General features: G+C 44.3%; 1 protein-coding gene and 1 long non-coding RNA gene across 2 annotated transcripts in view; one reads left to right on the top strand and one right to left on the bottom strand.

The window, feature by feature from the left end:
* Window positions 1-24,983, top strand: part of LOC146649009 (UDP-N-acetylglucosamine transferase subunit ALG13-like) — a 54,678-nt gene that overhangs the window by 11,676 nt on the left and 18,019 nt on the right. Inside the window, exons 4-6 of the mRNA XM_085385813.1 lie at window positions 1,382-1,450; window positions 24,293-24,410; window positions 24,545-24,609. Coding sequence (XP_085241939.1) covers window positions 1,382-1,450; window positions 24,293-24,410; window positions 24,545-24,609 — 252 coding nt within the window. The remainder of the gene's footprint in view (window positions 1-1,381; window positions 1,451-24,292; window positions 24,411-24,544; window positions 24,610-24,983) is intronic.
* Window positions 12,782-16,622, bottom strand: LOC146649010 (uncharacterized). The gene is made up of 2 exons (XR_014908075.1): window positions 16,080-16,622; window positions 12,782-16,037 (listed from the first exon to the last, which is right to left on the bottom strand). It is a non-coding gene; the product is annotated as an uncharacterized LOC146649010 (long non-coding RNA).

The following is a 24,983-nucleotide window of genomic DNA, read 5'->3' as shown; positions in this document are numbered from 1 at the left end:
TTAGTCTGATTTGATGTTACAATTAAAAAAGTGTTTGTGTTTTTATCTGAAGAGTACATAAATATCTGGTTTCAACTGTATATTTGATGATGTTGGTGTTTGGCTTGATTGTCAGCACAAAGAGGGAGAGAGAGAAACAGAGAGGGAGAGAGAGAGAATGAGGACAGAACAGAGATGAAAAAGAGCAGGTGAGACACACATGTTAGTCAAATGGTTGTTTGCCAAAACTCATCAGAACTGTATCTCGTACCTAGTGTTTCTTTTTAGATACCATTTGTTACTTTTCAAATTCTATATTTATTAAGTTATGCAGGCTTGTTTGCACAACAAGGCTAAATAATTATATAAACTTTTCTCAATCTAAATATTGTACTTTGGTAGAATTAAAAAATAAGTGTAGTGCAGGTCTATGATGATTTTTTAGTGCTACTATCATCTAGTTCTGATTCTGGTTCTGTCTTGGTTAAGTCCTCAGTAGTCCTGATTTTGAACTGTTGTAGTCCTGTTTTAATTCCGGATCAGTTCTGGGTCTGGTTGAATTGGGGTTTAGTCCCTGTGTCTTGATACAGGCCCGACTTTGTTCTACCTTGCTGCTTAAATAAAAAACTAGTTTAAGGTGTCCTGCATAGAATAGCATCTGGCTGCAGTTTAAAGACTTTTTTTGTCTCGGTCTCGGTCTTGGTCTTGGTCTCGTCTTGACTCGGTCTTGGTCTTGTCTCAACTTGGTCTTGGTCTTGTCTTGGTCTCGATACCCTCTGGTCTTGGTCTTGTCTTGGTCTCGATACCCTCTGGTCTTGGTCTTGTCTTGGTCTCGGATTAGGTGGTCTTGACTACAAGTCTATCACCAGGTAACGTGGGCGTGTTTCTTGAATTAGCAGCAGGTGTTAAACAACCGCTGACAGGTGAGTAGGAGGATGCATGCAGGTAATCTGAGGGCCTGCTGAGCTGATTGCTGGTGTCGTGAGAAAAATGTCAGCTCGTTCTTTATGTTACAGAAGCACAGAGACAGAAGACCAGGCGGAAAGAGACGATTGTTCAGTGAAAATGAGAATCTGCGAATGCAACATGTGGAACACGGACAGTGTTGGGGAGTAACGGAATACATGTACCGCCGTTACGTATTTAAAATACAAAATATGAGTAACTGTATTCCGTTACAGTTACCGTTTAAAAAGGTGGTATTCAGAATACAGTTACTTTGTTGAAATAAATGGATTACACTGCGGTACTTTCCTGTTTCATATTGTTGTGTTTTCCTCCGAAAACAATAAGTTCCGTTGGAGCAGCCTTTCAACGCCCTTTCATTCGCACGTGTGAAGAGGTCATGTGATCAGTGACCCCATGAAGCTGTAATCAGTCTGTTTTTATTTTATTTTGAAAGGATGAGCAGGAAGGAGGCGTGGCTGACTCTCCCACGAGATCAGACGTGAACTTCAGCTACAGCCAGCAGGTACGTCCCGCAGCGTAGCTTGAAGGTGACATCATCGCGTGTGTGACAGCGGTGCCAGGGTAGCTCAGTGGTTGGCGCTGCTGCCTCGCAGTCTGAGCGTCTCGTTTCAGACCCGGGGAAGATCAACTTCCTGCTTCAGACTTCAGGAGAATATTATTGCGACCGCGCCACAGACTGCAGCTGCCATCTCTGCTCCGCCTTGTCTCGGTGGGCGGCGACAAGCTGGACAGAGAACAGCTCTAAACATTGTTCGTCCAATCAAAAACCTGTACAGCAGGCCTAAAGCGCCTGTCCAACGTCATCCTCCAGAGATCGCAACCTCTGAAGGTGGTGGTGCTTGGACTTTGAGCACTTCCTGTTCCTGTGACGCGCCGAGCTCTCTTCTTCTCTTGGTTTTGGTCTAACGGCAGTCGGGACAAAGGTCGTGTCCAAATTCATGGGCTGCACCCTCCTGAGGCCGCATTTGTAGACCGATTACGTCACAGCGACGCGCCGAAGGCTGTCCAAATTCGTAGACTCCTCCGAATGCAGCCAACAAATGCGTCCTCCTTTTCCCCGAATTTGAAGGATGGGTCGGGTGTATCCTTCGTGGCTTACCATATCCCAGAATTCATAGCGCGGCCCAGCCAAACTCCAGTTTCCAACAATGGCGGCCGCTACTAAGTTTTAAAATTACTCATACTAATCTTTCTGGGTCACAAAATAAACTTTTAACGTATTTTCAGGCGAGAAAGTAGCTCTGTAAACATCAAATATCTGCTCGGTTTATCAAGATATCGCATATTTGCATAAGTGCTTCGCCGTTTTCGGAGACGTCTGCTACCCACCAGCTCGAAAGCTAGCCGGGAGCTCGAGGGTTACTGATGCGGCCGAGAACGGCACAACGCCCGGCACATCATTTTCAGATCACCGCGGACTTTCGCTGCTCGGGTTAAACGTAATATATAAGTCACTTAGACAACCTAAAAATGTTATTGTTGGGCTTTTTTCAGTGTTTTGTTTGTTCGTGAGTAAATCGGTTTGGCTGAGATTAAAGTTATTAGATTAGATAAAATAAAACTTTATTAATCCCCTGGGTGGGTTCCTCCTTGATTTTTACACAGCTGACTAAACGTCAAACAGAAAACTGATTAAACAGAAGTATGAGACAGTTGAGAATTTACACCAGTGTCCTGTTATACTTTAGATAGCAAGGATCAGACGGCTGAGTTTATTAAACTCCACCGAGACAGCGGTGACGCTAATCAGAAGGCTAGACCGTCCAATTTCACGGCCGTTTATGTTGGGTCTGTGTTTCCACAAACCCCGCTAATTCTAGAGACTTATTCATCATGAAGAAAACAAGACAGTCGATCGATCCATTATTTGCACAAGGGAGGCCTCATCTGTGTCCAGCACGACAAAGAACCCCAAATGGTGGCCTCCTCTCGCTGCCTTTTATTGACAAACTTCAAACAATAGTTTACAAAGCACCTCCCCTTGCAACCCCCCTTTGGTTACAAGACAAGGACTGTATGTAAGTGTGTGTGTGTGTGTTATGTGAGAATGTGTGTGTGTGTGTGTGTTATGTGAGAATGTGTGTGTGTATGTGTGTGTGTGTGTGTGTTATGTGAGAATGTGTGTGTGTGTGTGTGTGTGTGTGTGTGTGTGTGTGTGTGTGTGTGTGTGTGTGTGTGTGTGTGTGTTAGACCTCCTGCTGACCAAAAGGGTCATAAACCCAGGAAGCCTACATCAAAAGAAACAGATCTTTCAGTTAGGATGTATCTACAATAAAACCTCCCCCAGCACAGAGTGGCTGGAGAGGTGGTCAGGATCAAAGGAATGGCTTGATCCTACTGCTTAAACTAAGACTATACAAATTTAAGAAACACAATGGCAACATTCAACAATTAGACTTAACATTTCCCTCCTTTTTGTCATTGTATACTTAAATTTCAACTTATGCACCCTTTGTTTAGACAGTGTCAGTGTAGCTTTCATTCATACACAGGCTTCTGTCATGTCAGTAATTTCAGTCATTTCATATTGCTGTAAGAGTACATAATTAACAAATGTATCAGAAATCATTTTAGTTAGCAATGATCTTATACACGGTAAAATGCATCCTATACATAAGCAAATCAATATCAACAGTTCAAAAACAGGAATTAATATTTTCAAAAGAAGATGCCACCAAGGACCAGACAGTAACCAAGCTATCCAGTCTTGTGGCGGATCTACTCCTGTCGTGCAATTCATCATGTATTTCTTCAAGTACACAACTGAATGTCAAAGGTCAAACAAGAAGAATCATCATTCTCAAAAATCATATGTCACTACAATCCAACTGTATACAGACATAGGTATTTAAACGCATCAGTTGACTTTAATGTTTGTCCATATGGCTCTCAGCTAACTTCAAAGCTGCAGCCTAGCCAACACCCTTCTTTATGACTCCTATCAACCTCCCAAATCTTCTCACTGTAGGCATCCTGTGGGGGTTAGAGTCAACTTGTGAATTATCTGCATTTACAACTCTTCTCCTGTCCTGTTGTCACCACAGAAAAAGCTTTGTAAAGGAAATTGGATCAAGCTGTTTTGATCTTCTTGGCTCAAAACCTCAAGTGTTCATGATGTAAATGTAGACAAAAGGCTTCTCTGTTTACATCCTTCTTGCAAAAGACAAAAGAATAAGTGATGTTGCCATGTTCCATGGTTAATCTCCAACTTGGGCTAATCCATTGTCCTTCGTACACATAGGCAATTGGCCTGTTTCCAGTTCGTTTAACTGTATAATGTCCTGCAACAAGTCATATTCTTTGAGTCAGACGAGCAGGTCTGTCTCACCAGAGCAGTTCACCTTCCCAGCTACTGGTGAATCAACCTTCTGTGGCGAGACGAGGTTGGGATATAAGGTAAATACTCTTCAGTTTTAAAGAACGACAACGCCACCCTGGGAATTTCACCCAGAGAATACTGGAAACACTAAATCACCAAAAAGGCACTTGGGTTCGCTATACTCAATCCAGAGACGAGGTTCAATAATAAACAAACAATTTATTAATAATTATTTAAAACACCATATAAAAGCACAATCATAAATATTCAAGTACAAATATGCTTAAAAGGGTATTCAGAGCTGAGGCTTACCAGTGGAGGGGCAGGGATGCCACACACAAACTAAAGAAAGAAAACACACCAACACACAGGTGCAACACACTATCACACTAATAAACTAAACAAGGCGGGTGTGTACACTCAAGGGATCCCACCACCAAGGCACCCTAGTCTCCTCCACGTCGGCACTCCGCATCTGAATAAAAGAAACAAAGAAAATTTTAATATATTACAACAAACTAATGTGTAGCACCGGGGGATAACCCAACTGCAGGACCACACTGGTGATCTACAGCTAGAAAAAGGGCCTCCCACCAGTGGTGTAACAAAAATCCAAACTACAAATCAAAAGCAATAAAACAACATACAATCTGGATAAAACTCTAAAATCTGGAGCAAACGGAATCGCCGTACTGCTCCAACTTGCCGTCCACACGACGAAAAGTTAACAGTCGATCAATATGCACGCCAGCTGACTCCGATAACCGGCATGCATATGGCCGTTGTCCACGCCGACGTCCACTGTAAAAGCCGACAGCAGCAGGGAAAGAATTCTCACAACGGGAACAGACGGTAAAAGCACAGCAAGGCAAAACAGCAGCACTTCAGTTCGCGTAGCTTGGCGCAAAACTAAGGTCCACACTTCCAAGTAAGCCGGGTCATAGAATGTAAGCAGAATAGCTCAGAGGAGGCTTCTATAGCTACGACCAGCCGCGATGGAGACTTTAGAGGAGTAACCCACAAACGATCTCTACCACACCGAGGAAGTCAGGTGACCAAAAAGGAGATCACAGGCAAGCAATGCAGAGACACTCCAATGGCCACTATTTATACCAGCGCCCCCTAATGGGCCAGGCTAAAAGTGGGTTGGACCGAGGGATAACATTCATCCTGCCACATTCTACCCCTCCTTCTCGCATCGTCGCCCCGACGATGAATTACAAAGACACCCAGATTAGTCCCAAGGCCTAAAAAATGCAGAGACAGCATGTACCCTAGGCTCAGAAATAGAGTTAGCAGCCCCTTGTGCCACCTCCCCTGTTGGTCTTGGGAGATGATGGATGTTTGAATGCTGGCCAGCTGTGGACCGGGTTGTTTTTCGCACCACCACATTTCTTGTATCAGAACTCGTAGAGGGAGCAGGAAGAGAGCTAGATGGAACTGGTGCTACACTCGGAGTAACTGTACAAGTGGCTGGAACATCGGAAGTTCGGTCTTCTGGTGGAAGCAACAACTCAGGGCTACTTGGAATCACTGCCACTGGGCTGTAAGATGGTGAAACATTTACTTGAGGAGCTCCTACGCTCAGGAATAACAGGTCACTGTCACTTGATGAGTCATGTCCTGGTTCTGGGGAGGATATTTCTGGGCCACGTGGGCTACTGCTTGGAGCAGGCCCTTCTGATGGTGTGGCTGCCGTTATCACAGCCTTCAACAAGGTACGATGAACATGCTTCACACTGCTGGGATCATCTGCAGGTGCAATGGTATATACTGCCCCACCTCCTTTAGGTGCCTTCAGGATTCTATATACCACGGGTTTCCATCGATCTTGGATTTTACATCTCCCTCTTCCACTCAGATCGCGCAGGAACACCAACTGGCCGTCGTTCAGTGGTGCCTCTTTCACCTTTTTATCATGGTGCCTCTTTCTGCGGTCGGCAGCCAATTGCAATCGTTCCTTGGCTCCTTCATGTACAACCTGTAGCCGGGCTTGATGCTCCTGAATCCACTCGTGCACATCTCCACTGATGGGGTCCGGTACTCTGCCCAACAGAAAGTCCACTGGCAACCTGGGTTCTTGCCCAAACATCAATAAGAATGGGGTTTCCCCAGTAGCCTGATGGGGAGTGGTATTATAACAGTAGAGTAACTGGGGCAAACATACATTCCAGTCTCTTTTTCTGGATACTGGCAGGGTCCGCAACAAATTGTGCAAAGTCCTATTAAAACGTTCACACTGACCATTTCCAGCCGGATGATAAGGAGTAGTGTGGGACTTCTCGATACCATAAAACCTGCAGAGCTGCTGGATCAGGGAGCTTTCAAAGTTACGACCCTGATCGGAATGGATACGCGCTGGTACACCAAACTTTGAAAACCACTCAGTCACGAGAACCTGGGCCACTGTAGCAGCACATTGGTCACGAGTGGGGACAGCCAATGTATACTTGCTGAAAACATCAGTCATCACCAAAACGTTCTCCAGCCCATTCCGGGAAGGTTCGAGCAAGGTGTAATCAATGGCCAAGATTTCATTTGGTCGAGAAGCCAACAAATGTCCCATGAAACTTTGAGCTGCTGGTTGGGTGTCTTTTGCAACTTGGCAACGTTCGCATCTCTGACACCAACGAGCTACCTCAGCAGACATACCTGGCCAGTAGCACCGTGAGCGGAGAAGCGCTAGGGTCCTTTCCACACCTTGATGGCTGTGCTCCTGATGAACATGAGTCAACACCTGCTCAATTAGTGCACTAGGCAGCAAAAGCTGAAGTACCACCTCGGCACCGTCAGGGCGATGAACCTGACGATACAGAACTCCTTCCCTTTCAATCAGACGATCCCATTGTCGTAGCAGCACCAGAGCAAGTGGAGCAAGCTGCTGCCGCTCCTCAAAGCTGGGTCGCTGCTTCCGTCTCCAGAACACCAAGATCTCTTTTATCACTGGGTCGACCTGTTGGAGGGTATGAAGATCAGGAGTAGTGAGATGGGGCAAAACTGTAATGGCAGCTTGTGATACCTCAGCGGGTCCCAGCCGCAAGGCTTGTTGAAGAGGTCCAGGCAAGGCTGTACCAGGAACCATGGCTTTAATCTCCTGAGGATCAGGTGGATGCTGGCGAGATAAAGCGTCTGCGTTCTTATTACTCCTTCCTGACCTGTACTTTAAGTCGAAGTCGAACGAAGCGAGCTGAGCTGCCCAGCGCTGTTCAGTAGCCCCAAGTTTAGCAGAAGACAAGTGACTAAGAGGATTGTTGTCGGTGTAAACAATACACTTATGGCCCAACAAGTACTCTCTAAATTTCTCAGTCATGGCCCACTTAAGTGCCAAAAACTCCAGCTTCATTGAGCTATAATTTAGCATATTGCGCTCAGTGGGCCTCAAACCCCGACTGGCATAGGCTATTGGCCTCACCTTACCTCCCTGCTCCTGGGAAAGCACTGCCCCTAGGCCGGCATGGCTGGCATCCACTTCTAAAATAAAAGGCAAAGAGAAATCTGCATAAGCGAGCACTGGTGCTGTTGTCAGTTTAGTCTTTAATGCCTCAAAACTTTGAGCACACTCTGCAGTCCAGTTCTCCACGACACCATGCTCTGACCTCTTCTTTGATTTTCTGCCTCCCCACTCTGCCACCAGTCTATGCAGAGGTGCCGCCAACTTGGCAAAACCCTCTACAAAACGGCGATAATAGCTGGCAAACCCAAGGAAGGAGCGTAGTTCCGAAACAGTCTTAGGAGGCTGCCAGTTAGCCACCACTTCCACCTTGCTAGGGTCCGTAGAGACACCTTGATCGGAGATGACATGGCCTAGGTAGCGAACCTCCCGCTGGAAAAAGGCACATTTGGCAAGCTTGGCTTTTAAACCTTCCTGCTGAAGCCGACCTAGCACCACATCCAGCCGCTCAAGATGTTGCGATACTGTTGATGAAAAGATTACAATGTCATCAAGATAGAGAAGCAGAGACTGGCACTGTTGATCACCGAAAAGGCGTTGCATTAGTCTCTGGAAGGTGCTAGGGGCATTACAGAGCCCAAATGGCATTCGGTTCCATTCAAATAGGCCGAAAGGAGTACAGAAGGCAGTCTTGGGCCTATCCTCTTCCGTAACTGGGACCTGATTATAGCCACTTGCTAAATCCATGGTGGAAAACCAACGGGCACCAGTCAGCGCATCTAAGGATTCTTCAATGCGCGGCAGGGGGAATGCATCTTTCCTTGTCTTGTTGTTCAGTTGCCGATAATCAACACACATGCGCGGGCTGCCATCCTTCTTCTTAACGAGCACAATGGGAGAAGCATAGGGGCTGCTACTCTCTCTAATCACCTCGGCCCCTAACAACTGGTTAATATGCTCTTTCACAACCTCGTACTCTGAAGGGGGGATGCGCCTATAACGCTGCCGCACGGGGATATCGTCTAAGACTGGAATGTCATGGGAGATCAAGTTAGTGCAACCCAAATCAGTGTCATGAGCAGAAAAGACCGAGCTGTATTTCTTAAGGAGAGACCTCACCTGTCCCTGTTCCTCTGCTGACAGTTTAGACAAATCAATCCCTTCCATCTGATCCTGCACAGTAGGAGTGGCGGTGTGAGATGCCATTGTGGCTACGTTAGGGAGTACTTCTGTCACACCAGCGGGCAAACTGACCACATGAACATCTTCCAGGGTCCCTATAATGGTCCTAGGGTAAAGCAAGACCGCCGTAGTCCCTACATTAACAACTGGTATGTATGCAGTACCTCGAACCACTCGAACCAATGCAGGGGACGCTAAAAGTCCAGCAGGCAAGTTAACATCAGTAGGTTCAAATAACACAGTGGCACCTGAATATTGCTCAGAACAGGTGGCGGCCACTACTTTCATTACACCACCCGGAATGCAACATGCTCGCTTACCCCTCACTCTCACATGGCCAGACAAATCCAGTGGGGCTCTTATACTAACGTCATGGCACTTTTGCAGCGCCTGCACAAGGGGTTTAGGGGCCTCTGTGACAAAGCCCAAACTAAACAATGCTTCACCGTGTTGCCCAAAAAGCTCGTGGTAACACTTCCGAATGACATTCATCCCCAATACACCCGGAACCGTGGAAGGTCCTGCACCTGGAGGATCTTTAACGACCAACACGCCACACTGTGGAAGAAACTTGTCACAGAGCTCTACACTTAGCTCGATATAGCCAAGGTAAGGAATGGACAACCCATTAGCCGCTTTAAGCTGCAACCAATGACAAGCTTGGAGACGCTCTTGACCCCAGGACTCAAAATGCTGGCGGAAAAAACTTTCAGTAATGGTAGAGACCATGGACCCCGTATCAACCAAACAAGGTACTTTTATACCGCCCATGTCCACATCTATATGAGGACAGGATGAAATTAATTTCGAGACTGCCTCTGGACCATTAGAAACAACCCTTGAGCCAATAGACACCCCACCCGAACTGTGGCTCGGCAATACGGAGGGTGCTAGTTTTCCGAAGCCGTATTTAAAGGAGAGTGCCTGCGATTATGCAGAGGGGCCTGCGAAGGAGGCCGGGAACGAGGAACGCGTTCCCCATCACACTCCCGAGCAAAATGTCCAGGTTGCTGACAACGACGGCATATAATGGAGTCGCCCCGTCCTGAGCGAGGCATTCGATGGGGGCCCTGCAATCGAGCAATGCTCTGAGTGAGCTGATTAAGTTGCTCCTGCTGGCGCTTTAACAATTCCTTCATCTCGCTCATCTCAGACAAATGGGTAGACTGAGCTATTCCTGAGGGACCGCTATGGACCCCATACTGAATGCCATAAACAGAAGGGACAGAACTGCTTCTATACCTAACGCCACTAGGCAACCCTTCACGTTCCCACCTAATAGCTTCCCCTCTAATCTCCAGCAATGTCAGTGTTGGCTGCCTCCTTACTAGCTGCTTTAACTCCCGCCGCAAGGTACTATCTAAGACCTGTTCAACAAATTGATCTCTTAATAAAACGTCAGCATTGGGCATGCCATTGGGGGCACTCGATTTAACTTTTTCCATAAGACCCAAGAGAGCGAGGGAAAACTCTTGCAGTGTCTCACTTTCCTGCTGTTTTCTAGAGAAGAAAGCTTCCTGCAATGCTACATAGGAGTCTGAACAGCCATACAGTTCTTGCAATATAGTGATTATCTTAGCAGGATCAGTCCTCTCTGCACTAGAGCGATATTTGATCTCCTCACGTGCTTCCCCTTCTAGGTGGTCAAACAGGAAAAATGCTTTATCAGCCAAAGACAAATGACGTGCTCTAGCACAACCTTCTATTTCCTCCAACCATTCATTCAACCCTATACCTGATTTTCCTCTAAACATAGGGCACTTTCTGTCACGGGGCACAAAAACTAGTCTCTCTGCTACAGAGACACCAGCCGTTGGGGGGTTAACAGATGATGCAGTTGAAGTAGAAGGTGTAGCACTAGTACCTGACCCAACAGCCCTCTCCTGACGCAGCCTCTCATTGTCTGCTTTCAGCTGCGCGATCAAGTCCCTGAGTTCCTGTAACTCTTCCTCCATCTCTGTAACACAGCTGTGAAATCCCACACCAAAGTAGCTGCTGCTTTGCCTTTATTCTGTACAAAATAATATAAAAAAACAATTTACGTTACACCAAACAAAAAAAGAAGAACACACGTCTCTGTTTTAAAGAGTATATCCTGTCGACAACGCCAAGTTTGTGGCGAGACGAGGTTGGGATATAAGGTAAATACTCTTCAGTTTTAAAGAACGACAACGCCACCCTGGGAATTTCACCCAGAGAATACTGGAAACACTAAATCACCAAAAAGGCACTTGGGTTCGCTATACTCAATCCAGAGACGAGGTTCAATAATAAACAAACAATTTATTAATAATTATTTAAAACACCATATAAAAGCACAATCATAAATATTCAAGTACAAATATGCTTAAAAGGGTATTCAGAGCTGAGGCTTACCAGTGGAGGGGCAGGGATGCCACACACAAACTAAAGAAAGAAAACACACCAACACACAGGTGCAACACACTATCACACTAATAAACTAAACAAGGCGGGTGTGTACACTCAAGGGATCCCACCACCAAGGCACCCTAGTCTCCTCCACGTCGGCACTCCGCATCTGAATAAAAGAAACAAAGAAAATTTTAATATATTACAACAAACTAATGTGTAGCACCGGGGGATAACCCAACTGCAGGACCACACTGGTGATCTACAGCTAGAAAAAGGGCCTCCCACCAGTGGTGTAACAAAAATCCAAACTACAAATCAAAAGCAATAAAACAACATACAATCTGGATAAAACTCTAAAATCTGGAGCAAACGGAATCGCCGTACTGCTCCAACTTGCCGTCCACACGACGAAAAGTTAACAGTCGATCAATATGCACGCCAGCTGACTCCGATAACCGGCATGCATATGGCCGTTGTCCACGCCGACGTCCACTGTAAAAGCCGACAGCAGCAGGGAAAGAATTCTCACAACGGGAACAGACGGTAAAAGCACAGCAAGGCAAAACAGCAGCACTTCAGTTCGCGTAGCTTGGCGCAAAACTAAGGTCCACACTTCCAAGTAAGCCGGGTCATAGAATGTAAGCAGAATAGCTCAGAGGAGGCTTCTATAGCTACGACCAGCCGCGATGGAGACTTTAGAGGAGTAACCCACAAACGATCTCTACCACACCGAGGAAGTCAGGTGACCAAAAAGGAGATCACAGGCAAGCAATGCAGAGACACTCCAATGGCCACTATTTATACCAGCGCCCCCTAATGGGCCAGGCTAAAAGTGGGTTGGACCGAGGGATAACATTCATCCTGCCACACTTCCATTCAGGTTCAGAGGAATTGAAAAGTTGGCAGTGTTCCTGGATGTGTTGCCAAAGCAACCAAACAAACTGTCTCGCTCTCAGTGATGCTATAGGGCCACAGTCCAGAAGAATGTGTAGCCAGTGGCATCACAAGCATAACCATTGGTCTCGTTCTTTATGTGAGCGGTTGTGTTCTTAAACTGCCACCAGTAGTTGTTGAAAACCCATGCGGGTACTGGGTGTGGTTTGCTCTGTTCCAGTGCGCTCCCTGTCATCCCACTCAGGGTCCACAGGCACAAGAAGACGCACAGCACATTCCCAGCCATTCTGATGAGTACCTGTGGCTCAGTTGGTTTCTTCACCGGATTGAGACGAGGGGCCCTGGAGGCTTTCCCCCCCCCTTTGTTCCCGGTCTTCCTGCCACTTACTCCGAGCTGGCCTGGACGTGTGTCACCTTCTTGCAGTGCGCTTGATATATCCAAGTGTTCCTTCCAGCAATCTTCACTGCTGTAGTCGTCGTCAGCAGCATCCGATATGGACCTTCCCATCGTGGACTGGACCAGCACTTCCTCTCCATGGCCTTATCATCATCCAATCTCCAGACTTCAGGCTCTGCTCCTGCGAAGAAACAGAATCATCTGGCAGATCATTTGTTCTCATGACTACTTTACTTTTAAACATTTTCAAGCATCTAATCTGCTAATATGCTCTCTCTTCTGCTTTTCTATCATCACTACAGAAGACTGGAACTCTAAATGCTCTAACATGTGTAATCTCAAAGAGTCAGACCATTCTCTGTTGGAGTAATCCTCATGTACTTATTCTATACAGTCTAACCGTGTCCTGCCTGTCTTCCTAAATCTTAACTTTACTGTTCCATTAGTTCTCTCTGCAAAAAAGTTTTTTTTTAAAGTATTTAATAATCCTAGAGTGAGTATAACGACTGCTCATCTCCCTCCTGTTTGAGACATGGCATAGCCAATGGCTCAATATAGCAGCAGTCTTATACAAATTATAGACAGTACTGGTGTATCACACAGATAAAAAATCATCCTGCAAGCTTGCTCCCTCTGTAAGTCACAACTGTTTTCCTGCTGTAGGTGAGTGGGCCTGCATGTCTGCTGATGCTGTACTGATAAAAGGTTAACACCATGTTTAACTACAGCTGCCTCTTTTGTGATCTTATCTGCAAAAACTTTCCCTAATGCAACTGGATCTTTCCCTCACATGTGTGCTGCACATTTACAAACGGCAATTCCACTGGTTAACAACGCTGCCTCCAGCAGAATTTGCAAAAGTTTGGTGTGTTCTGCAGGTTTCCCTGTAGAGGTTGTCACACCGCGTCTCACTCACTGCACTACAGAAAAATGTACAGTAGCAAATGTCTACTGCCTATCAGTGTATATTGTCTCTCTACAGCTTTACACGCTTCCGTTAAGGCTAGCATCTCTGCTGCTCAAGCAAATATGACACATGCTAGTTGTCCTACATAGATAACTCTCTCTCACTGTCTGCTACAGTAAAACGTGTTCTAGTCTGTCCCTCTGCTATTGTAAAACTCAAATCATCAGCAAACCAAACCTTTCCCTCAACGAGTGGCACATCTATTAAGTCATTCCTCAGCTTACACGTCTTCTCCTCGCGCTCTCTACACTCATGAGAAGTGCCCTTCCTCCGTTGGCAAAAAGGGTTGGACAGATTCAGAATTCTGCACCACTTTATGGTAATATGTGTGGTTGTGAGAGTAACAGTAACATTAAAGACAAGTGTCTTGTAGGTGACAGAAATGTAAGTTTAGTCTGCGATAGTAAACATCTACCTCGTGTGGAACTAACAATGTCAAAAGGTGAAATAAACCATTGAAACATTGTACAGCTTAAGCTGCTGCACATACTGATCTCACGCATGGAGGTAAAGCACGAGCAACTAGAGCTAATCTTTTAGGATAGTAAGTTACTGGCTTCACTTGTGGAAAAAGTGCTGTTAGTTATTTTACAGTCACCTTGTATTTGTGCTGTTCACAGAACCACAAGTCCATCGCTGGACCTCCTCTGCGCTGTCACTTTTTGGAGCTTGGCACGCTCCCTCAAGTTCCATTTTGTGGGCGATCCTCTCAGTCACTCCTTCTCGTCATGGCACCTCACGACATCTACAAATTGAAAAAATGACACTCCTCTCGCCACACGGCTTTCGCCATGTGTCAACTCCCCAATGAGACATGTAAAAGAGTGTCGCACAGTCTCCCTAAAACAATCTCCAGGGTTTGTCCCTTGGAGCAGCTTCACTCCAAGCTGTAACCCTGTGTAAAACATTAGTCAGCACTTAAATGTTCAACTTGTTTAACTCCCAGCTCCTGTATCACAGAAGACAAAGTCTTAAAATTTAAAACAACTTCACATTTGCAACCAACTATAGATCATGAAAGTAATAAAGTATTCAGCATCACAGAGACAAGTATCATTGCAGGTTTATTCTAAACCCATTAAACTCCTACTTTTTCCCATAATTTATTCCAAATTATTTAACATCTCAATGTTATTCCACATTGTAATCAGTGAACTTCACTTATAGGCCATCAAAGCCTCATCTGAACAAGGATGCACCACTTGCATAGGTTTAATACTTGTAAATAAACAGCTAATCACACAAATCACTGCAACAATAATAGAAAACATTGCCTGCATATACAAAATCTGGAAATAAAATCAACCTTCACACGTATAAACAATTATATCAAAAAAGTAATAAGCATTCGGCACGGGCGAGACAAGTGTCATGTGCAGGTTTTCTCAAATCATTAAATCACTATCATTACCATAACTCGCCTCAGACATGGATCATCCCATGTGCTCAGTTAACATTAATGTAATCGGTGACTTCTCTTAAGCAAAGTCACTCCACTCATATATTATTATTATTATGGGTTCAAAAGTGGCCAGCAAATGAGCCCATAATAAACTATTCCATAAATATCGTAATCTCTTATTTGTTTTACTCATGTCACTTGTCCACTTCTGCTGAATGCTACATGCGCTCTTAAAGAAAACAAAACCTGTAATAAAGAAACAAACATCCACCAGTTGTTCTGCTAAAAACCACATCATCAAATCACATGAAAAACTGCAATGCTGTAAGAAAAAATGCAAATATTAGCGCTGCGCAGGTGTGTGCATACTTTCTCACAGTAACTTCTGTGAGTACCACAAGTTAGTCAATGACACACACATGGTAAATTCACAGACATAGAATTTAAACTAAAAAGGTTACATTTTCAGAGTTCACATAGTCATGTGACCCACAGGAGGAATCCTGTGGTCTCCTTCTGCTCCTGCAACAGAGAACCACACAGAGATACATCCACACCTTTGTCAGGTGGGGGTTGACTTCACACAATGGTGTTAAGTCAGTCAGTCAGTTCCCCATTTATTTTAAAATTCTTACTCATTCACTCAGTGATTCCTTCTTTTGCTAATTGTGGAAATTATCGTCGCATTCGTTTCCACGCTCAGCAAAACAACGTCATTTCAAAAAGAAAAATAATTTAGACTGGATTTCCTCGTTGAATTTTTTTGGACAGGAACTTGTTTCCTGATTGTCCCAAATAAGAGCCCATTTTAATTTTGGAGAAGCTCACTTTGCAACAGTTTTCTCGACGATGCTTCGATTCTAATCGTGCAGATCTGCTCAAACAGAGATCATCAAACAAAACTTTCAGTGCACCATGAAAGTAACAAAATAAAAGAAAGAAAATAAAAGAAATCAAAGAAAATAAAGGAAAGCAAGGCCTTGTTTAAGTCATGACACGTGTTCTTCATGCCAGGGGGATAAATCGTCACAACCCAATTGGCAGGTTCAACTTTAGTAATAAAAGACAAATTAACAGCCAGTTTAATCTCAAACATTCATCCAATCAGCCATACACACAACATACAGCATAACCCTGTTGTCTTAGCACATAATAATTTTAGTTCTCATGTAACTAAATGTGTGCCATGGTAAAACTTCTTCACACACCAGATGTGTATATGCATGTGGGGTTAGTATGGTTAATGCATTTTCAGTATGTTTTTGTGTTCATCTCTCATCACACTTCCATTATTCTCATCACTGCTTAAAACAACACACATCTCTCTCTGTTTTTCTTCTTTAACTGTACTTTTCTCCAAAACAGAAAATAGCATTACAGCTGTTTCAGACCCAGAAACACCAAGCACTCTTCATGCTATCATTCATCCACACAACTATTTTATTTCTTTTTGGCCACTGGGCAGGTGACTTGCAGAATCACGTCTGCCCAGCTGGATACCTTTCACACACACCATGACGTCAGACACGCTCACACTCGCGGAATTGATCAGGAGAAAAACTTTCTTCATCTTCACACTCTGTTACAGAAACACCATATGTTGTTTTTTTGTGTTGTGTCAGGGATGGATATGTAGTTGTAACGTTTGTGTTCACTAACTTTACTTTCTGTTTCCTCACTTGCCTAGTCTGTCTTGGACTCAATGCTGCTCCTAATATGCCTTTAATCTCTCCTCCACTTCTGCCTCTGCTCTCTCACCCTCTTCTCTGACTCTACTTTTCTGCTAACATTCTTGCTCTTTCTAATGCTTTTCTACGGTGTTGTTCTAGAGTAGTTGCAGTGGATTAAGCTGTAGTTTCATCCTCAGGTTTCACAACTACTTCTTGCAATATTGCTCTTTTAACATTCTTGCTTCTCTCCTCTTCTGAGCCTGCTCCAGCCACAACTTAGCAACTGCTAACTGCAATTCCTTCCTCTGCTTCGCTTTACCTGTTTTACCTGCTACACTTACAGCTATTCTTTCTACCAGCATTTTACACTGAACTTCCACTAATGTCCCTTCAAATCCACATTTCTTACACCAACAACCTACATACTGCGTGCTGCCTGGTAAAACTTTCTGCATAAATTTTACATCTCCTTCTAAGGCAGACTTACACATTTTATTCTCCATTACAAGACAACAATCAGCCACACTCACGCAGACCACGTCTGGCCCGCACACACACAACATAGGCCTATCGCTTGCGTCTGCACGCACAGCCTGCGCTCTCTGTTGAAAACTCTCAAACGCCCCATATGGCGGAGACTTCAACCTTCGGACACTCTCCAACGCCCCAAATGGCGGAGATTCCGGACTCTGAACCTAGGTTCTCTCCACGCCCCAAATGGCGGAGAACTCTCTACGCCCCAAATGGCGGAGAAGCCTGCGTCTCTCTCACGCGGCTAGCGCGCTCCCGGACTCACGTTTAACTAGAGCTGGGCGATATGAGATTTTTTCATATCACGATATGTTTTTTTCATTTCAGACGATTACGATATCTATCACGATATAAGCCAAATAACTATATTTGTAAGATTTAAATGTGCCGTTGCTCACAAGTAAAATGTGAAATAATCAGCAGCTTGTTTTTATTTAAATATTTATTTCCCATAATAAGTTCAACAGGGTAGATGTACTTCAGGAACATGAGACTTTTTCAGATAAATAAAGGCAAATATTGCAAACTACACAAAAGGCAGCCGCTAAAGCGTTTAAGTTTCAAAATAGAACAAACGAAACAGACTAAATTGTCAATTCCACTTAGAAACAAAATATTAATTCTAAAAAATAAATCTTAGTTTGTTTTACAGAAGAACAGACAAAACTGACTAACTTTTGTCAATATCAAATAAACTGAGAACTAAAAGGAAATTCTCAATCTCTCCTTGTTGTATAGCTTAGCTTTTCAAACAGTTTTAACAGTTACTTTAGTCTAACAAAAGCCGAATGACGAATTAGCGCTTCCAGTCAGAGACTGAGGCTACGTCCACACGTACACGGGTGTTTTTGAAAACGGAGATTTTCCGTTTTCGTTTTAAAAAATAATCCCGTCCACACATAAAGGCAGAAATGAAGGAAAACGCTGCTATGAACATGCCAAAGCAGCAGGTGGAGCTAGATTCCTAACCGTGCAGAAATGTTGGCCAATCAGAAGTCTAGAAGCCTCGGTGGGAAAAAGTAAACAAAGCTGCGGCATAGAAGCAGAACCGAGTCGTATGTGTGGACGGACAGTAACTGTGTGTATGTAAGCATTTAAACACTGCAGAGAGTAACAGTATTGTAGAAATTCATTTCACCGAAACAATAACGTGGCGCACAGTGTGACGCATGCACCAGTTTATTGTATTTCCAGACTTGCTTTCGGCACAATTTACAGTGCACGCTACTCTGTTTTTGTCAGACTTGAAATAGCCGAAATACCTTCACACTACGGAACTTCTATGGCTCTTCCGTTCGACAATCTCTCCGGCATTGGAACCATCATCTGGTTTTTCTTCGGTCACGCTCGGTTGAATTTTCTATTCGGCACACTCATTTCCTCCATTACGCGCTGGCTCCATTACCCGCTGGCTGCTTCCCAAACAAACACACGTGCGGCTTGGCACTTGTGCTGTACATAACAAGTCACGTGACGTGACGCTGCGGCTGTGATTGGTTCGGCTCTGCGCTACTTAATTTGGATTGGCTGACCTTTTTTTTTTTTTTTTTTTTTAAAGAAGACAAGAGCGGCGAGGTCTATCGCGATAGCTTAATTTCTCTATCGAGTAAAAGTTATATCGCGATACATATCGTTATCGTTCTATCGCCCAGCTCTACGTTTAACGCACAGCCCGTAGCCGCTCTCTAAGGCCTTCTGTACTCACTGTTTGTTTACATTCATGGGAAGAGTCTCTGGATCCCGTCAATCGTCATCCATCCCGAGGGGAGGTCAGGCGCAAACTTCCCGGCCTGGTGGCAAGCCAAAAACACCAGGGCTTTACGTCAATCATCCCAGACGTTGCGGTGGCGTCCTCTCCCTCTCCTCGGTTGATGCAATGTGTTAGGCTCCGGCTCCGAAGGACCAAATAAATGTTGGGTCTGTGTTTCCACAAACCCCGCTAATTCTAGAGACTTATTCATCATGAAGAAAACAAGACAGTCGATCGATCCATTATTTGCACAAGGGAGGCCTCATCTGTGTCCAGCACGACAAAGAACCCCAAATGGTGGCCTCCTCTCGCTGCCTTTTATTGACAAACTTCAAACAATAGTTTACAAAGCACCTCCCCTTGCAACCCCCCTTTGGTTACAAGACAAGGACTGTATGTAAGTGTGTGTGTGTGTGTGTTATATAGCATCTACTTACATCATGGTAATGTTCAATTATTCAGTACAAAGGGAGTACACAACCCATTTTTCCCAGAGCTTCTTGAATTTCTCAAGCTCGAGTCTAAGGACAAAGGTAAGTCTTTCCATTCCAAAAATTTCTTCCACTATCCCACGCCATTGGGCCCGAGTTGGAGGGTCTGCCTTTAGCCATCTTCGGGTTATGGCCTTCCTGCAGCCAGCCAAAAGTATTTTCAATAAATAATTATCATTATGTGGGAGTGCCGTAGGCAATTTGCCAAGATACAACGTATCAAATGAATAGTCTATTCTAATCCCAATTATTTTGTTTATCTCAAGGGCCACCTCCCCCCAATATGGCTGGATCCCTGGGCAGGCCCAGAAGACATAAAAATGGTTTGCCATGGGGGTTCCACAACCTCTCCAACATAGGCCCTGGCTCTGTGAGCCTGTTTGCCGAGCTGTGAGTTTAGGAGTGTTAAAGAATCTCACTACATTCTTCCAACCAAACTCTCTTAAGGACCTTGAATTTGCAGTGGTAGCCTGAGACTCACATATTCCCCACCAGCTGTCCTCTGAAATTTGTGAGCCTGATTCCCTCTCCCATTTTTGCTTAATGTACAACGTAGAGTGATTTTTAGAGGCTTGTATACTACCGTATATTTTAGAGACCATCTTTTTAGAGTCCTTTCTCTTGTATGCCTCTTGAAAGATATGAATTAGGTTGTATTCGTTTTCATCTCTGAATAGTAACGTCTTGTTGTAATAGTCTCTAACCTGCAAGTATCTAAAGAAGTCATGCTTTGCCAGTCCGTATGTATCTGAGATGGTTTTATAGCTTTGGATTCCCCCATTTGTTGCTAGTGAACAAAAAGAAGTAATTCCTCTCAGAGTCCACTGTTTAAAGGTCCCATCCAGCCTGGCAGGCACAAACTCCGGGTCATAAGCTATCCAATTCAAGGTCCTAGCCTGTTTTTCTATTTGTAGTTTCCCCACTACCCTGAACCATAGTTTCAGGGTGAACCGGGTGAAATGGTTCAAATCTTTGTAAAATTTTTCAGCTTGGTTCTTATTTCCTAAAAGAGACTGTAATGGGAAGTCTAATTGTGTAATTTCCATATTTTTCCATTTAGCTTCATAGTTTGGGGAGCACCAGTTTACCAGGGGCTTCAGTTGTGCGGTGTAGTAGTAATCTTGTAAGCACGGCAAAGCTCGTACTGGACCCTTGGTCTTCTGCCGTTCCAGATGAACCGTGAGATCCATCTGTCCCACTCGTCAAATTGTTTTTGGGTTATCTCCAGGGGTAGTGACTGGAAGAGATAGAGAATTCGAGGCAGAACGTTCATTTTAATTATTTCTGTTCTATTACTCATAGCCAAAGGGAGGAGAGACCACCGAGTTAGGTCAGATTTGATCTCTTTGTTGAGGGGGCAATAATTAATTTCATAGAGTCTAGACATGTCTTTCGTTAGGTTTACTCCCAAGTATTTTATTGTGGGAGAGTCCCATTTGAAGTTAAATTTCTTTACAGTTTCCGGTCGAGGTGTATAATTGAACGTAAGGGATTGAGTCTTTTGAATATTTAGTTTATAGCCAGAGTAGTGATTGTAGGCTTTTAGTAAGGTCATCAATTGGGACAAACTAGATTCAGGATTTGTAATAAAAAGAAGAACATCATCCGCAAACATACAAGTCTTGTGTTCTTCACCCCTGATCATTATTCCTTGTATTTCAGAGTTTTCTCTAATAGCCTGAGCCAGAGGCTCAATGTACAAGGCGAACAGGGACGGGCTCAAGGGACAGCCCTGGCGTGTCCCTCGCTTCAGAGTAATATTTTGAGACAGGTGTCCATTAATCCTGATCCTGGCTGTTGGGGAGTAATACAGTGCTTTGATACATTTAATGAAGCCATCTTTGAATCCGAATCTTGCTAGTACCCTAAATAGATATTCCCAACCCACCGAGTCGAATGCCTTTTCGGCATCTAGGCTGACCAACATTGCACTAATATTTCCTGATGTTATATGATCCATCACTTGTAGCGTTCTCCTCAGGTTGTCCTGAGTCTGTCTATTTGAAACAAAGCCTGTCTGATCTAAGTCTATCAGCTCCGGGATAATTGATTCCAGTCTCTTAGCTAGTATTGAAGCAAATAATTTATAGTCCACGTTAAGGATAGAAATTGGCCTATACGAGCTGCATTCTTTTTTATCTTTGCCGTCTTTTGGGATAATTGAGATAACTGCTTCTCTCCAAGATTGTGGGGCTACTCCTGTTCTTAGTGTATGATTAAAGCAATTAAGCAGCACTGGTGTTACTTGTGTCCTAAATGCTTTATACCATTCGGACGGATAACCGTCTGTACCTGGTGCCTTATTCGCCTTCAGTCTGGAAATGGCTTTATGCAGCTCTTCAGCAGTTATCTCTGCCATGAGTTTTTTATTTTGCAATTCTCCTATAGATGGTAGGTCTAATGAGTTTAGAAAGGCTTCCATCATTGTATTCTCTACTAGGGGAGGTTGGGTATATAGGTCTTTGTAATACTGTTCAAATGCCCGTTGGATATCCTCCAGTTTACTGCAAATAATTTGTGACTCAGGGTTCCTGATTTTATGAATTCTGTTCTTTTCCTGTTGTTTTCGCAGTCTCCACGACAGAAGCTTCAGCGCCCTAGGTCCCGTCTCATAATACTTTTGTTTTGTAAATTTGAGCTTTTTTTCGATTTCCTCGTCGTAAATGCTGTTTAAATCTTGTTTAATTTTGTTCATCCTCCACTCTGTTCTATCTGAAGCATTCACACAAGGCAAACTGCCAACCTCCTGGTACGACGCTTCCATAACTTTAATTGCAAAAAAGGGGAACGACAACTGAGTGTGCATCATACCGGCCGATTTCACTTCTGAACCTTGACTTTAAGATCCTAGCTAAAGCGCTGGCCCACAGGTTGGAAAGGGTCAATATCAGGGGTAATATTAATAATTGTTAATAACCTGCACACGCCGTCCAAGGACACTCCAGAATGTGTTCTTTCCCTCGATGCAGAAAAAGCATTTGACCGTGTAGAGTAGAACTATTTATTTGCTGTGCTGGAAAGATTTGGGTTCGGTCCCAACTTCATCTCATGGATCAAGTGCCCATACTTGTCCCCTGTTGCGTCTGTTTGCACTAATAGCCAGAAATCAAAACCATTCCCACTCAAACGTGGCACACGTCAGGACCGGCCCCTTAGCCCGTTGTTATTTGATCTAGCTACTGAACCTTTAGCAATGCTTTTTCGAAGCAGTAAACTTGTCCAGGGCATACAAAGAGGTCAAACTGAACAGTCTCTCTCTATGCTGACGATTTATTGCTTTTTATCTCAAATGCACATGCTTCCCTAACGTCTATATTGTCTCTACTCACGCGTTTCAGTCAAGTCTGTGGTTATAAATTAAATCTGTCCAAGAGCGAACTTTGTCTATCAAATGAAGAAGCATTTCCAATAGATTTGTCGGGTTTCCCCTTTAAAGTGGTCAAGGAGCAGTTCACCTACCTGGTATTACAATTACAAGAAAGTATAAACAACTTCTCAAAGCCGACTTTTTTACACTATTGAAGAATGTCAAACAAAGCCTTCAACAGTGGTCACCCCTGAACACAACTGTGGTCGGACGAATTAATTCAATTAAAATGAATATCCTTCCTAAATTCTTACACATCAAATCAAAATGTATTTATATAGCACATATTAAAACAACAGTGTTGACCATAGTGCTTCACAGTCAGTGAAAACACGAGACAATTAAAACAAACAATAAAACAGGACAACAAACAATAGGTAACAACACAATAAGCTAAAACAGCCAACGAGTTAGAATCAAAGGCCAAAGTAAAAAAAATACGTTTTAAGACGTGATTTAAACGACTGGATCGACTCGGCAGTACGAATATGAACAGGGAGGTTATTCCAGAGTCTGGGTGCCACGGTTGCAAAGGCCCGGTCACCTCTCGACTTCATTTGAGTCCTAGGTTGTGCAAGGAGCCTGTGATTGGACGATCTAAGTGCTCTGTTGGGATTGTGTAAGTGGAGGAGTTCAGAGAGATAGCTGGGCGCTAAATTATTCTGAATTTTAAAAGTGAACTAAAGAATTTTAAAATCTATGCGATATTTGACAGGGAGCCAATGTAATTTGGCTAAAATTGGGAGTTATGCGTTCATAGATTCTCGTACCTGTTAAAAGACGCGCAGCTGCATTTTGAATTAACTGAAGCCGGTAAAGAGAAGAGTGTTGGAGGCCCGAGTAGAGGGAGTTACAGTAGTCCAGTCTGGATGTGATAAATGCGTGGATAAGCTTTTCAAGGTCCTTTAAAGGAAGGAACGGCTTTGCTTTGGATATCTGACGCAACTGGCAAAAGCTGTTTTTACCACAGTGGAGACGTGTTTCTGAAGTTTAAAAGAGAGCCATCCAGGAACACTCAGAGGTTTCTTACAGTGAGCGAGAGATGGCTGGCGAGAGGGCCAAGGGCATCAGCTAACCGGTCTAGCAGAGTGTGACTACCAAAGACTATGATTTCGGTCTTATTTTCGCTCAATGTAAGAAAATTATGTGATAACCAGAACATTCAGAGGAGCCACCAGGGTCTTTAGAAACACGCTCTACTTCCTGCTTCACGCCTGAGGCTCTGCAGTGACGACCTCTGTTCTGCAGCTTTTAATGTCTAGTTTCAGCCTGAGTTTGTTCAGAGTCGTAGGACGCCATCAGCAGGAGCTGGAACACGTGAACTCGTCATTGGTGAAGTAAGAAAGGTAAAAATGCAAAGAGCCAAATGATGCCAGAAGAATCCGTGACGTGCAAGTCAGTGGCATCCAATCATAACTGTTGAATTTCACTCATTAAACTGGAGCTCCGCCTTCTTGGATGATCTGTTGGTACGGTAACCTCACAGCAGCCATATTATTGGTCAGGTGAAGCTAGCAGACAGCAAACATGGAAGTTTATGGGACTGACTCACTGCTGCCTCTGCTGGACATCAGAGGAACTGCAGCTGATGTAATGTTTTTGTTGTTCAGCCTCCTGCAGAAGCTCTGCCCCCCTCCAGACTGTCTCTGCCCTACAAAGTGATGAAGTCTTTGGACGGGGACATTTACAGAAACCTGGAGTTCGATGTGTGGCAGGACACCTGCAAAGGTAACGCAGGTTTAACTAATCCAGACCAGCGTCAGGATAAAGTAATGCTGGTGAACTGAAGCTGGACACTGTACAACTGACGGCTGTGTAATCTGATTACTTCCTGTGACGGTCTAATCTGATCACTGTGATAGAGATGCAGAAGACGGACTACATGGTGTTTGCAGGGAGGCGGTACTTCCTGGGAGACAAGTGTCAGGTAAGAAGACTGTATTGGGGCGATCGTGGCTCAAGAGTTGGGAGTTCGCCTTGTAATCGGAAGGTTGCTGGTTCGAGCCCTGGCTTGGACAGTCTCGGTCGTTGTGTCCTTGGGCGAGACACTTCACCCGTTGCCTACTGGTGATGGTCAGAGGGCCCGGTGGCGCCAGTGTCCGGCAGCCTCGCCTCTGTCAGTGCGCCCCAGGGTGGCTGTGGCTACATGTAGCTTGCCATCACCAGTGTGTGAATGTATGCGTGAATGGGTGGATGACTGGATATGTAAAGCGCTTTGGGGTCCTTAGGGACTAGGCCATTTACCATTTATTACTGAAAACTTTATAATGCGGATGTGAACAAGGTTCAGACACAGAGGTC

This window comes from Rhamphochromis longiceps, linkage group LG17, assembly GCF_057381845.1.
Source record: "Rhamphochromis longiceps isolate RC_006_pf linkage group LG17, R_longiceps_female_GT1.1, whole genome shotgun sequence".
Classification (NCBI taxonomy): Eukaryota; Metazoa; Chordata; class Actinopteri; order Cichliformes; family Cichlidae; genus Rhamphochromis; species Rhamphochromis longiceps.
Note: the sequence above shows the minus strand (reverse complement) of the source record. Positions and strands in the feature narration are given on the sequence as shown.